This window comes from Leptomonas pyrrhocoris (genome assembly GCF_001293395.1).
Source record: "Leptomonas pyrrhocoris isolate H10 chromosome Unknown, whole genome shotgun sequence".
In the NCBI taxonomy this organism is placed as follows: Eukaryota; Euglenozoa; class Kinetoplastea; order Trypanosomatida; family Trypanosomatidae; genus Leptomonas; species Leptomonas pyrrhocoris.
Genome location: NW_015438357.1, coordinates 1,438,022 through 1,452,441, shown reverse-complemented (window position 1 = coordinate 1,452,441; position 14,420 = coordinate 1,438,022). Strand labels below are relative to the sequence as shown.

Here is a 14,420-nt window from a genome sequence, read left to right as displayed (position 1 = left end):
CGTACGCCCAGATGGAACACAGCCGGGAAAAAGAAAAGCTAACATTGAAGATGTTATGAGGGGAAAAATATACTGAGGGCTCATAAGAGCACATCTTGTTGATCGTCCCCGAAATAGAAGGTCCTAAAAAAACGTCCTGGTTTTGAGTACTGGCGCGAAATTTGCGTCTTCCGCAGCAACGGAAGCTACCGTATTTAAACAGACTGCCGCTTCACATCTTTACGTCGTTGGAGGGAAGGGGGGGGCGTGCTTTGGAACGTTGCGCAAAATCCATCAATCGCAGCGCCTCACCGTCGTGGAAAATTGAGTGCTCCCTTCTTCGTTTTTCGGTTTCCGTTTTTTTTCCCATTTCTGTGGGTGTGACGCGCGGATCCAGGTTTAGCAACCAACAAAAGGATCGCAAAAAACGAGAGACCAAAAGGTACGTATATATATCAACGCAATCAAAAGAACAGGCGTGGAATGGCAGAGACTGTACACACACATTGAGAGCGCGTCGAACATCATCACAGACGTTTCTCCAATGAGATGCATTATGAGCACTAAGGTTAACGGCGTGTGAGTACACCAGAACCCGAAGTGAATCGTGTAGCATCGGCAAATGTCAGAAAAACAAAAAAAAAACGACGGGCTCCGCAAAGGTTTGGGGCGACAACTCCACTTGAAAATCCCCTCGTGGAAAGCAAAAAAAAAAAGGAATACATATACATAAGTTACGTGTAGAAGCACCGCTTAGCAGACCGCTAGATTTTGGCCCGCATCTTTCGATTTTCGATTCAACAAAAAGACACGAAATTCCACGAAGACACAAACCAGAAAGAAACAAATGCGCATTGAAACATTACCGCGGCTCAAGACGGCGCCAAAAGACCACAACACCCGTTGACTGCAGCAACATATGTTTAGCAAGAAACACCACTTCCCTACAGAGGCATGCGGCCCTCTCGAGATGCTGCACAGAACAAAAGTAAGAGGGAGGAGACGAAGAAACACTCCACCAGAACACCTTCACATCAATAAAAGAGTCTCACCGACGCGGAAAAGACACTCTTGGGGTAGAACTACGCGACACGGCGATAGAAGAGAATGTACGCCTCCTTCGTCTTGCTCACCACTTCCGATGCCGTCACCGCCGTGATGGACTCGTCGTTGCAGAAATGCCACTTCCCACCTTTCCCGGAGCTGAAACTCCCATTGCTGCCACTGCTGCCGTGCGTCGTCACCTGCGGTGTGCTTTTTCCGAAAGACAGATCGGACCCTTCACCGAGACCGAAGCTGTCGTCCGCACCTCGGGCAAAGCTGCCGGAAGACGCACCGCGAAGGGCATCGAGGTCGCCTGCGTGGTCACCGAAGTGTGACTTTGCGATGTCGCAGTTGTGCGAACTCGATTTGCGCAGCGGCGACTCCACTGTCGCCGCGTCGCCTTCCACGAAGACGTAACTCGTGTAGTGGCCAAAGGAGGCGGTGCCGCGGTGGCAGCACACACCATACAATTGATACTTCACTCGACCAAATGGACAGAAAGTGCACGGAAAGACCACAGCGGACTCGTTCTTCACCCCGGCGTTATTGAAGCGCTTCAGATGCAGCACAAGAATCGGCGGCCACTGCTCCATGGTGGACCAGATCGTTTTGTCGCGCAGTTTCTTGCAGCGATCGCACGTGACCTGCATCGGTCCCGACAGAAACTCCCCGTGATCACTGAAGAACATGTCATGCAGCAGCAGATCGACCGCGACCACCTCCTCCGGCCGCACACTCCCGTGTTTGCCGTCGCCGGCGGTGGTACGGGCAGCCGCGCGCGGTCCGTTGTTGTAGGTCATGGGCAACGAAATATCCAGCAGCGCCTCAAAGCGGTACGAGACGAGGGAGCAGGTCGCGCACTGCACCGTGCTGCACGTGACGCCGCCGAAGAGGTCGTAAATGGTGGAGTTGTTCTCCTGACGAAGCCGCTCCGTCCAGCGCGCGTAGGCGTCGCGCTTGCACTCATTTTCGACATCCTTCATCGTTTGGTACGCCTCCGGTTTGCTGCGGCAGACCTCCTTGTCGATCACGCCCAGCAGCGTGATGAGCAGCTCGTGGGCGTCGTTTTGCCCTTTGCCGGCGAACTCTTCGTTGCACTCCCCACACGCCGCTTTGAGGCTCAGCAGCAGCTGCGGTGTTGGTGTATCTTGCCGTGGTTTCGCGGTGCCGAGGTCGAGCAGCGCGGATGTCGCCGGCGCGTTCCGCTCCGCGCAGCTGCGCCGGTGTTCCTCATCAAATCTTCCCCCTTTCTTGGCCTCCCACTCCTTAATGATGCGCTGCCGGTCCTTGTCCAGCGCGCGCAGCAGCCCCGGGGTGTGCAAGAGACACTGCACGACCGAGTTGAGGTAGCACGTGGAACCGAAATTGCGCAGTGAGATCGGGGAGCTGTAGAGGTTCATGATGGCGGGCAGCAAGACAGGGTGATGCGACTTGTGCGCCCTGCCGGGCGTCGACAGTCCCTTGACATGCGAAGCATCCCGCGAGGGAAGATGGGCGTGGTGTTCCCTTTCAGAAGATTGGCTCATCGAGTGCGATAACGAAACAACGGCAGCGTTTGTGACTGCAGTGGAAGACTGAAGCGTCTGAACAGACTGCGAAGAATTGGAGGCAACCGACGGAGCGTCCGAAGAGGTGTAAAGGAGGGTGGTGGGCGGGTGCGGCTGCAGAGGCGCAGAGCGAGTCGACGTAGAAGGTTGCAGCGACAGCGTAGCGGAGCTTGTGTCGCGCATTGCGTCAGTTCCAGTGGATTCTGCGCTGAACCGCAGCAGGGCCTCTTTGGCGCGTTGCGAGTTGCTTAACGACTGCTGCGACGCGGTGCGCAGCACCGGCGGCTGACAACTCACGCGCGGAAGGGCGACGGAGGAGGACGCGGACTCTACGTGAGGGCAGACGAGCTGAGAGCAGCGAGAGGGAATCGCGGGGGCGGCAGAGTCGACGTTTGCCGCGGTGGTGCTTGACGCCGCCACACTACTGCTGTGGACTTCCGTGCCGCCCTCCGCGTTCCTTACCGGCTTCGACACGGTGGAGGGAAGCGGCAACAACGTGGTTGGCGGAGCGCTGGAGGACGCAACGGCTTCACTGCGCGACGGTAGCGACACTTCCTGTGGCGGGGGAGGCGTCGCCTTGTGTTTTACGGCACCCGGCGTGACCAAGCCGTCCGCGTTCGGAGTAGAGGATGAGGAGTTGTTGCTGGTGCGTCGTTTGTTAGATGGCGGTGCGGTATGGGTAGCGTCGCTGCGGTCATTGTAAGGGATCGCAGGGGAAGAAGAGGAAGGCGGCTCATCCACGGTGTCTTTCACGCCGCGCATCGTGGGTGCTGCGGTTCGATTCAGCGAGGTTGGACTCATTTTTTTGATGCTGTGCTGACTCGGAAAAACGGAGGACGATGAGGTGACGGGCGCAGAGGCGGAGAAGTCACGTGCCGCCTCGCGTTCACCTGTTTTGTTCGACTTTGCTGCGCTTTCATCGGTTCTGTTTTGTGCCTTCGGCGCAGCAGCGCTAGAGTAATACGAGTGAGAGACGTTCGATAAAGATCCTACCGAATTGATCTTAGGGAATACGATTTCCTCTCCGCTGCTTGAGATCTCTTTCGGCTTCGCCTTATTGCTGCTACTACAACTACTGCTGCTCGTCTTACTCCCTGCTGCGTCGCCGGTGGAGGCGCCCTTGTCCACCCGACGGTCTTCCGTGGGGCGCGTGTGCACCGTGAAGACATGAGCCTCCCCTCTGCAAGGGGCGGTTGCTGTGGCGGCCGGGTTGGATGTCCGGCGTGATCCTTGACCGTCCGTAGAGGATTGCGTGCGAAAGCGTCGCTTCTGCAGTGCCGTGACCCCGACAGGGGGACGTCGACCCCGCAGCGGTCCCTTGTAGGAGGATGTCATGGACACGACGACGGACGACGGCGTGGTCTGCTCCGAGAAGGAGCGGTTGTGCCGCGAGGGGATGAAGGAGGATAGTGGCTCCGCCGCATTTGTCGCAGACGTTCGCGGCATGATGTGCGTTTTCTGACTACTTGACGTTATTCAAAATAAAGAAATCGCTACTATATGAACCAAGAAAAAGGGGGGGGGAAGAGATTCTTAACAGGCGGCCTTCTTTAAGGAACTCGAACCTGAGCTACAGCTGCCAAACTCTCACAACACAAACCTATGTTTACCAATATCGAAGAAGCAAAACACTGCCGAAGGATTTCGTCTTTCGCACCAGAGTGCTGAGCGTGAAAATAAAAATAAAAAACCACGAAAATAGTAAATATAAATGTAAAACTACTATGGGGAGCCGAAGAGTGCTCTGCCGGCGTATACGTGTATGCTCGGCTGAGTCGGAAGAAATTGCTCGCCTTTTAGAGACACGGCTTTCAACTGCTACTGTAAACAAGTTGTGTTCTCTTGTAAGTGGTGGTGCTAATCTACACAAAAACATGATGCATGCACTTCGACTCCTTTCCCGTTTTTTTATTTTGCTTCCTTACATGTAACGGTAAGCGCTATATATACTTGCTTCGTTGTCAACCTTATCGATAATACAAGTTTTGTTTATCCTTTTCTTTCAACCTGAGCTAATTCCCCCTCGCAAGTTATGAGAAAGTTTGTACTGCGGAGATTTAAAAAAAAAAGGAGAGAAGAAAGAGAAGGCAAAGCATTGCTTAGACAAAGCAGTCGCAGAATAGAGGGTGCACTTGTGTGTCTATGTGGAAGGGCTTTTCCAAGAGGTGTAAACACCCACAAACACGAAAAGAAACGTCTACAACTGGGGCGTCCTTTTCGGTTTTGTGGTCTCTTTTGCTCTTCTTCCGCTGTTGCAGCTGCTAGACAGCGAAAAAACAACAACGTTGAGAACACGTGCGGATCTCACGTTTCACGCACCTGAAGCATCGGCGAAGCGACAAAGCATCCGCTCAGCCGTGCAGCGTCTTGGTTGCTCGTCATTATTATCGATTTTGAAAGCTTCGTTATCCACACGTAAATAAATATATACAGACGTTCCAGGTCATCCAGAAGGAAACCGTCTCATTGCTAAGAGCTCTCAAGCACGCATACATATCTCGTTTACATCGTTCACGCATTGAAAAAAAAAAGAGAAGGAGGTCTTCGTAAAAACGGCACTACAACACAGTTCCGTGCTTACCTTTACATCACGGCTGCTCAATACAGCTTTCTATAAAGCCAGGCCAGGAATAAGGAGGGGGAGGGGGAAAGCGAAGCATTTCCAACGATACATCACGCGTTTGTGAAGGAAAGGGCGTTCTAATTTTGCTTCTGTTTTCAGTAATTCGGCTTCCACAGCTTTAGCAGCGTCAATTGACCTGTCTCGTCACCCACGCACACGTCCGCCACGTTAGAAGGCAGCTCTGCATCGCGGCTCGGTACGGCAGGGGGAGGCAAGACGGTAAGGCACGTCAGTGTCTGCGCCCAGACGTACTCCCCCACCTCCTTCGTTGAACTCTCCCCCTGTGAAGATGCACCCAACGGCACGCGCCAGCACTTGAGAGAGCGGCCCAAGGCGAAGAGAAGACGACCATCGCGGTGAAAGGCGAGCGTGCGAATCGGCGCGGACAACACGCCGGGAGCCGGCATCAGACCCGTATACTGACAGGTTGGTTCGCACACCACGGGCGTTGTCAGCCCCGGAACTTGGGAATCGGACGCACCACCAGTGGAGAGAAACTCCTTCGTCCAGGTGCGATAGGCGCTGCTGATGTCGAAGAGGCAAATCCTGCCACTCCTCATGCCCACCGCCAACCACGTACCGTCTGGAGAGGCGCACATGACGGCCACCTCCTCGTCATCCGAGAGGGGAGAAGCACAGACGCACCGCACCGCTGCAGCCATAGTCTGGTCGTTCACCGCTTCTAATGGAAGGGCGAGCAGATGAACTTCCGCCTTGTGTGCGACGGGCAAGGCAAACGCATGCACAGCGCGACGCCATTCACTCCGCTGACACGTCGCCGGCAGGTCCCACGATACGGCGACCTTGTACCCCTCCGGCCGCGTCCATGACGGCTTGACTTCCACTGCCGTGTCATCTGCGAAAAGAAGGCGGCACCGCGCTGTCATATCGAACGCAACCAACTTCTCCTTCGCCTTGTCCTCCGCCTCAAGCGAAGCCGCTCCGTCACTCTGCACTGCAGACTTCCACGGCTGCAGCTGCCACTGGCGAACCTCGTGCGCCACCACCGTCGTGCAGACCTCATCCTCGTCTGGGTCGGGCAGCACAGAAAGGAAATTTTGACGCTGGTGCCAGTCCGCAGTGCCGGGCGCCACCGCCCCGTCATGCGGCTCGCTTGTCGCCTCGGCGTCGACATCATCCACGTCACCTTCAGTACCATCCGTTCGGACCTCAGCCGGACCAGCGTTTTGCTTCCCCGAGCCTTCCAGCAGCAACTCCGACACGCCCAGCGTACACCGCAGGTACCCCGTCTCGCACTCGAAGCAGCGCGCGCGGGTGTCGGTCGTCACCACCCACAGAAAGCGACCGCGTGCGGAGAAGACAACGGAGGCGATCGGCGCGTCAAACCACTCGCAGCCACGGCAGTGCGTCACTAGTTTCCCCTGCAGTCCGTCGTAAATCCACACGGTGCGGTCGCCAGAGACGGCGGCAACGTAGGCGCTGGTGCGGCACATGGTGAGCGACTCCAGCGGGGCCGTTGGCTGCCGCGCGTGCCAGACGACGGTGCCGGACTGCGGGTTCACCCAGGCCAGCGAGCGATCGCGGCTCGCCGTCACGATGAACTTGCGGTTCGGCAAATACGCGGCGCACGTCACGGGGCCGAGATGTGTGGCAGCGCTCTTGCTGGAGGCCGCGGCGCTTGTCGACAAGGTGAAGTAGATGGAGCGATGCAGGTCGACTTCGGCTTGCGCCTGTTGGGTGTCTTTGCTGCCGCCCTGCGTCTGTTGTTGCGGCTGCAAGAGCTGGCGGAACGAAAACGTTACGGCGTCGCGATGCACGCTGTTCAACGTGCTGGCGGGTATCTGAAGCGCAATCTGGGTGACGAGGGAGGGGCGAAGAGACAACAGAAGACCGTTATCGTGGGCAAAGCGCACGTAATCGCGCATCCGTGTGAGCACGGCGGGCAGGGCGTACCGCGAGGCATCGGGGTTCGCAACGGTACCTGACGCTGGGCGCGAGCTTTTCGCTGCATCTGTTTGCGGTTGCGTACGCTGCCACGAGGCTTCGCCGATATCCTCACCAAGTAGATGACGTTGGTAGCGCTCGTTGAAGGCGGCAGTAAGGTCGCGCAGGTAGGCATAGCCCAGACCCAGCTCGTACACCTGCTGCAGGAACGGAAGCGACAGAACGATGACGTCGAGCTGCGGCCAGAAGGCACCGCTCTGGGTTATGTGGTAGATCACCTCCTTCATGGCACGGCGCTGCTCGGCCAACAACTCGGGGCGGTCATTCGGATCGCCGGCCGTTGCGGCAGCATCGACTCCGCTGACGCTCCGTCGCGCGCCACTTCGGTCCGCCTTGCGCGTGCCGAGGGATCGGTACACAATCGACAAGTAGTACTGTGCTAACTGGGTGTGCCACACGCGCTGGTCGTTGTCCATCTGCTGCACATCGGTCACCGCCTGCAGCGCCTCGCGGTGCACGACGTCGAGGAAGGACGGCACATGCAGGCGCACGGCCCCGAGTTGTGCGTTGCCGCTCGCAGACCCCATCACGACAGAGGCCTCCGGTGGCGTTTCCGCCTCCAGCACCGGCCTCAGCAGCCGCAATAGTTCCTGCAGCCGACACGCAGAGAGCCGCGGCAGAAGCGCGCGCAGTTCGGGGACGGTCAGTCCCCATCGCGACGCTGTCAGAAAGCCCAACACGCTGCGCGTTAGCGGGAGGCCGAAGACGCACACAAGGCGGTCGTACACGCCCTGCGCTGCTCCAGCCGTTGTCTCCGGAAAGGTTTGAATCACCTGTGCCTGCGTCAAAAAACCAGGTGCTTCCTGCGCCCCACGCGCTGCGTCCTGCAGGTAGCGCACGTACTCGCCACTCGTCGCATCTTCCTTGGCCCGTGCGCACTCGAAGTCGTCCTCGGAGAATTTGAGTCCGAGGCGAGAAAGGATGACAGGGGAGAGGTACTGCTCCACCTCGTTGGCCGAGGCGGGGCCGAGGCTCAGCGTCTCCGCGCTGTCGCGGCCCAGCTGACGGAGAGCGTCGAAAGCGGCGCTATCGGTTTCGCAGCCCGCGATGAAACGCACGTTGCGAGCCAACGCGCGCGGGAACAGCGCGTCCAGCGGACTCGGAACGTCGGTGCTGTTGCGGCGGCTCATCGTTCGGAGAGACTCGGAGGCCCGTGTGTTTGCGCGCGCATTGTTGTCGTCGGACCAGTCGGCTGGTTCGGCGCGGTTGCCAAGGCCGCTGCTGCCGTCTGGGTCGTACACCAACGCACCACACGGCCGCACCGGTGGCACGAGTTTGTCGATGCCGTCTGCCACAATCACAAACGCATGCGGCGCCGCTGACGCTGCTGTTGCTGCCGTCTCGCCATCCTCCGTTGTCTTTCCATCCGTCGACGCTTCATCGCCTTCGGTGCGGGGCGATTTCGCACCCAGCACGAACTGCGCCACGTAGTCCGGAAGCCCAGCCGCGCTGAACACGGCGTTGGCCGTCGCACGACCCACAGCGTTCGTCGTGGTGGAGGAGTTCCGCACCGTGTTGGAGTTCCGCACCGTACCGGAGAGAAGCTGCAGAAAGAAGGTGCACAGCCGCGCCGTGTCGACCTCGGCGTGCACGTAGCGCAGCACCGCAGCATCAGTGGTCAGCTGTGACACAAGTTGCACCACAAAGCTGCGCACGTCCGTCGGTTCCTCCAGCAAGACGCTGGACCGGGCTGTGTAGAAGGCCAGCGTGTAGACGTACTGGAAGCTCTGCAGACGACTTGCGGCGCGGCACATGAACATCGCCAGTCCTGTGGCATCGTGTCCGTGCAGCAGCAGCGAGTTACGGCTCGGTGGGTTGGCGGCGTAGAGCACGACACGATTCATGACGTTCTTTTTAAAGGCGCCGCTGCTGAGCTCTGCGACGGCCTGGGCAAAGGTGCTGTTCCACAGCCTTCGCAGACTCAATTGGTGGAAAATGCTATGTACATCATCCTCGGCTGCCGTCGCCGCGTCGTCTCCCTCGACAAGGGAGGCGCAGGAGCTCAGAGAGGCCCGCACGAGGACGCGCAGGCGATCGTAAACGCCGGCCTCAAAACTCTCCAAATCCTTCAGCCGCACCGCGCCGGAGGCGTCCGTGCCGTCGAACGTGGCGCTGTACTGCGACAGCACCAACTCCTTTACTGGGGCAGAGGCCACGACGTGACGACGCCACGCCAGATGCCGCTTCCACTGATACTCCTCCGCACCGTAGTCCCACTCCAGCGTCCGCGCCATATCGCTCAGCTCACTCGCCGGTGCGTTTGCCGGGTCCTTGCGAGCACCCCGTGCGGCTGTGGCGGCCAGGGCGTCATCGTAGACGATGTCGCGCACCACGGTGCGGTGGCGATCTGGGTGGGCCACCAAGGGGTCCGCCGTGAGGAGGGGTGCGAACGCTGCCGGCACCTGCATGAAGCGCGTTTCGCGTCGAGTCGCAACCAGGAGCCACTGCGTGCGGCGCAGCGCTGTTTCGTGGGCCGCATACAACACCGGCTGCAGGGGGTCTTGACGATCCACCGCTGTGGCAGCTGCGCCATCGCCCCGCCTTTCATCGTCATCACCGGGTGGCTGGAAGCGAGAGCAGTTCCGGTGGGCGGCAGGGCCGTCCTGTTGCAGCTCCAGCATCGCAGCAGCCGAGATCTGCGCGTAGTCGCCGGGGCGGTCGCCTACCAGCTCGATTGCGGCAAACCGTCCACGCGCGACGGCAGTAGTGACATCGCACACCGGCAAAAAGTGCAGCTCGCGGTTGTATGACCCGACGGTGCGAAGCGCCGGTTGCCCTCCTCGGCCGGTCCGCAGCGCCGTGTCCGTCCCATCGCTTTTGACGCCATCGCTATTTGCACCGAGCACCACGACAGGGTAGAAGACAAGTCGGTAAGGCGCGAACTCGCGATTTAAGCGCGGAAAGACATTCGTGCACAGCAGCTGAATTTCCGTGTCAAACAGAAACGGTGGGGCGAGAATAGGAACCTCCAGCACACGCCAGCCCGTGGAGGGGACAGCGGGAGGCAGCTGATAGCCGTCCCCCACAGCAGCGCGGACCCGCTCTTCCAACGCGAACAGCAACGCGGCCTCGCCTTCCTTCTGCTGGGTAGCAGCTGACTGGTTCGATGCGGTTGTCGGCCGAGATGAGATGGGCTTGCGCGCAGAGGACGAAGCGAAAGCAGGAGACGCTTTTTTTGAAGCTGCAGTAGGTGCTCTCGCCGCGTTCATCTCCAGCGCACGGCTCAGCTTGCCCAGCACCGCCGACGGGACGTGGGTACCGTCAAGGCGCACCTCCCGCAGCGACGGCATCACCTGCGCGAGAGAGAGCAGCGCCAGCCCACCCGCCAGCGAGATGTCTGTGTTGTCGGAAAAGTCCAACACGGCAAGGCGAGCGTGCTCACGCATGGCTCGACAGAAGATCACCACCGCATCGTTGGTCAGTCCATTGCGCGGCGCTCGAACCTCGGTCACGTTGCGGTTGAAGGGCAGTACCACCGCGATCGCCTGAAGCCCCGCAGCGCCGACGTAGTTGCGGGTGAGGTCGACGACGGTGCCGCTTTGCAACAGCGGCAACTGTTCCACTAGTGCGGTGTTGGCTTTGTGGTTGAGGGCGCGACAGCATGCCGCGAAGGCGTGTGCAGCCGTCGGCATGTCTGACGCGGCGTTCATCGTGAGGGGAGGGCAATTTGATCCGTCCGTGGTTTGTGATCCTGCTACGGCTGCCGTCACCGCATCGGCTCCAGCCGCCGGCCATGTGCCGGCGCGATTTGCATTTCGTAGCTCAGCCGATGCCTGCATCTCCTTGTGGTTGATGTTTTTCTTCTTTGCTCAGTTCGTTCACTCCCCGGGGGATTAATGTACGCAGCGCGAGAGCTGTGACAGATACCAATAAAAAAAAAGGGAGGGAACCGCAGACAACGAGAAGGCTGCGCTTTACTTGACGAATGTACTCGTGTGTGTGTGAGAGACAGAGAGCGCAGGAAAAAGAAAGTATGCGTAGAGAGCGGTATAGCAGAAGCACGTAATGAAAACCAATCTGATGGCGGATCGGGGAAACGCCACAAGTTGCCCAGTTAAAACGCTTGACAAAGCACTCGTCTTCACCGCCAACCCCCAGCTGTAGGTAGGGCTGCCGCGTGTGTGTCAGTGTGTGTGTGTGTGTGTGTGTGTGTGTCTGCAAAGAAGCAAACAAAGGCCTCGGTTTGGTTTCTTGTGTTCTAATCCACCGCAGACCCCCATGTCCCATAGTATCACTGCAGTGTGAGATCCGAGTCTCTTTTCCAAGGAAAAAACACACACAGTCGAACGCAAAGCGAATGCTCTTAATGCATCGTAGTCGCTTATTACGCGCAAAAAAAAACCAGCTGTTACTCAACAGTCTCACATCTGCTACCAACAACCGTTCACGCAGCCACCTCTCTCCCTCCTCCCCTCCCCCAATACGGACCACGTCAACTCACGCATCAGGCTCATCGCGCGGCGCATCGGCGGCGGCGTGTGACACCTCGCTATCTATCTCCGTTTTAACCCGCTTCACTTCCCTCGAAGCAATATCCTCCACCGCGTTAGTCACGTCAGCCGTCTTCCCGGCAACTGCCTCGGTCACCGCCGGTGCAGGAGAAAGCTCCGGGGCCGGTGTCGCATCACGATCCTTCTCGGCAGAGTCGCTGTGAAGGTAATCCACCGAATCCGCAGCCAGCGCGGCCTCAGGCGCTTCCTCTTCCTCTACCTCCTCGTCCCCTACGTATCGATCTCCAAAAGCGTCTTCCACCTCCTCCTCGTCACCATCTGTGTCGTCGTCTGAGAGGGTCTCCGCAAAGATGCCGTTCGTCTCGGCGCGGCTCTTCATGATGAGGCGAGCCACCCATGACTGACCTGGTGCGATGAGACCGATGAAGTTGTGGAAGTGCGGTGTGGCGAAGTCGAGTAAGTTGTCACGGTCTGGCACGCCCATCGTGGAGCTGCACTCCACACACCCCGCTGAGAACCACTGCGCCTCAGAGAGAATGCGGCGGCAGCGGCGGCAGGCGAAGTAGCGGCCATCCGTAAGCGGCAGCTGCGGCGCCGCTTCAACCTCGTCCTCCGTCAGTGCATCACGACGCTGTTCGTGCATCTGACCGTTGGTTCTCTCACGGCAGAAATCAATCTTTAATTTGTAGGAGTACGAGTGGGGCGGAGTTCTAAACCCTTTAGTGGACAGTTTTCTAGGTGATATTTGCGACAACACACGTTGCCGAGTAACCGTTTGAGACGTGCGGGCAGTATATTTCTTTTTGCATGTGCGGGCGACAGGACGTCGTTTTCTTTTCCTTTTCCCTTTGAAAGCGGTGCAAACTCCGCACAGACTCACTTGCAGTCGAAACAGCAGCTGCGCCTCACTGAAATACAAAAACTGCGTTAGACTGAGTGCACACTGTCTGCATCGGCCAGCACGAAGAAGAGATGCAGCAGTAAAAGAGGAGGGGAAGGGAAGAAGAAACAACGCTGGAAGCAACAATAGGGAAGGTTTGACTGCAAAGCGACTATGTTGTGGAAGGTGTCGTTATGTTTTCCAAATACTTCTTCAGGAAGAGAAAGAGCACTGCTTTACGTTTTTTTCTCTAGTTTTGAAGTACATCGGAAAGTTGTTTCCGCCGGGCCATGAGACGTTTTTGACTCTCCTCTTGTTTCATCTGCCTAACGTTCCTAAAACAATGTTGTTTTGGCGGAGAAGCATGAACAGCGGGGCTGAGAAGGCTCCACCGCCTTGCCACTTGCGAATACGCCAACATATCTGTGCGACGAGTGGCAGTCGTTGATCACCGACCTGTCTCCACCGAATACCCGCTGCGTACTTCGTTCGACGGCTCCAAGGAAATCGTTAGAAAGAATCGCTTTTTGACCGACACATTCGCTGCTTCTTTTTTGCGGGGAACCACTTTGTTGTTTTTGCCTCATGGGCACCGTCATAATTGGGAGTATCATTCAAGCCGGAAAGCTCTAAGAGAATAATGAAGGAACAAATCTTCACCTTGATGAAATTACAGGAAAGAAACAAAAAAAATAAGGAAAGGAAAAAGAAACGTACAAACGAGCAACAGGTAAAAATAATAATAATAACACAGTTTAGGGAACTATATCGAGAAAATCAAAATAACGAACTAAGAAAAAAAGGAAAAACACCTGGAGCCTACCATAAACCGACTCAAAGCCACCGATGACGAAAACGACATGATAGAGAAGAGAAACAAAGGGGGAAAGCATAAGGAAAGAGAGAAACAAACAAAAAAAAACTAAGTCGGTAAACCTGCGTAAAAGTCACACTGTCTTCAAATGTTTGAAGAAGAAAAAGACCGCATGAATTAAACAACTTATCGCTCTTGTGTGAATTCAGCTACAACAACAAAAATTGCCCTTTCAATACAGCGAGCGCTTCTCTTTCTTTTTCTTTCTTCTTCTTTTTTCTACAAGTAAAGAAACAAATAAGGAGGATCGCTAAAGGCAGGGATTCCATGCCTCCTCACAGCACGGAAAAAACGGGGATGCACCGCAACAAACGCACCAGAAAAGGGGGGAAAAAGAGTCAACGACAAAAAAAAGATGTCAGCAATCGCAATGCTCCTCATTTAATAGCGTTTCTTTTTTTTGGAAAAATAGAAAGGAGAAGTAGAGTTAAACATATATATATATATATATTTATTTATTTATTTATTTATTTAAGATGGGAGGAAGAAAAAAGAGTATATCGAAAAGAAAACGCGTGCGACGTGTCCCCCAGCCGTTAAAGCGTGCATGCCTTTTTTTTTGAATTTCATTGGCGACGTGGAACGTGTAGCACACCATTTTCGAGACACGGTTGTGACGGAGTTCATCACGTTCTATAAAAGACACACAAACGGCTACTTAAATCATTCAGATTCATCTACCTAACCGGAGAGTATCATTTATCACGAGCGTTCATCCGTATTATTTCCTTGCCTATCAGAGAGCCGACAGAATACATGAAGTGATCATCAGGACGAAAACACACGCGCACGAAAAGAAAAAAGAATCGTTCACCGACGTCACAGTTCACCCCATGCTGTCTTCGTTCACGAAAGAGAAGAAAATGGAGCACTTGGTAATCAGCACTACGCACGAGCATAAGAAGAAAAAAAAAGAAGAGAGACCATACATGCAAAAGAAAAACAACAACAAGGAGAGGGTGTGTTGTTCATTTAAGGAAACGGGAAAAAAAAGCAGAATGAAAACGCATCAATAAACAAATAATAATTCAAAAAAAAACGTCTGCGTGAATGCTTG

General features: G+C 56.2%; 3 protein-coding genes across 4 annotated transcripts; all 3 read right to left on the bottom strand.

The window, feature by feature from the left end:
• Positions 1-1,061: 1,061 nt before the first annotated feature.
• On the bottom strand, positions 1,062-4,619 carry ABB37_00453 (putative ubiquitin hydrolase putativecysteine peptidase Clan CA family C19; the record flags this gene model as incomplete). Its single annotated transcript, XM_015796645.1, has 1 exon — positions 1,062-4,619. The coding sequence occupies exon 1, from the start codon at positions 4,014-4,016 to the stop codon at positions 1,062-1,064; it is 2,955 nt and encodes a 984-aa protein (XP_015664653.1). The 5' UTR covers positions 4,017-4,619.
• A 669-nt stretch (positions 4,620-5,288) lies between these two features.
• On the bottom strand, positions 5,289-11,077 carry ABB37_00452 (hypothetical protein; the record flags this gene model as incomplete). The annotated part of the gene is made up of 1 exon (XM_015796644.1): positions 5,289-11,077. Exon 1 carries the CDS (start codon positions 10,935-10,937, stop codon positions 5,289-5,291), a length of 5,649 nt encoding a protein of 1,882 aa, XP_015664652.1. The 5' UTR covers positions 10,938-11,077.
• Positions 11,078-11,595: 518 nt separating this feature from the next.
• Positions 11,596-12,558, bottom strand: ABB37_00451 (hypothetical protein; the record flags this gene model as incomplete). 2 transcript variants are annotated; one of them, XM_015796642.1, is made up of 1 exon in its annotated part: positions 11,596-12,558. In XM_015796642.1, the coding sequence occupies exon 1, from the start codon at positions 12,250-12,252 to the stop codon at positions 11,596-11,598; it is 657 nt and encodes a 218-aa protein (XP_015664650.1). In that variant the 5' UTR covers positions 12,253-12,558. The 2 variants fall into 2 exon arrangements, with proteins under 2 accessions (XP_015664650.1, XP_015664651.1); XM_015796643.1 differs by having other exon boundaries at positions 11,596-12,554.
• Between the last annotated feature and the right edge of the window lie 1,862 nt (positions 12,559-14,420).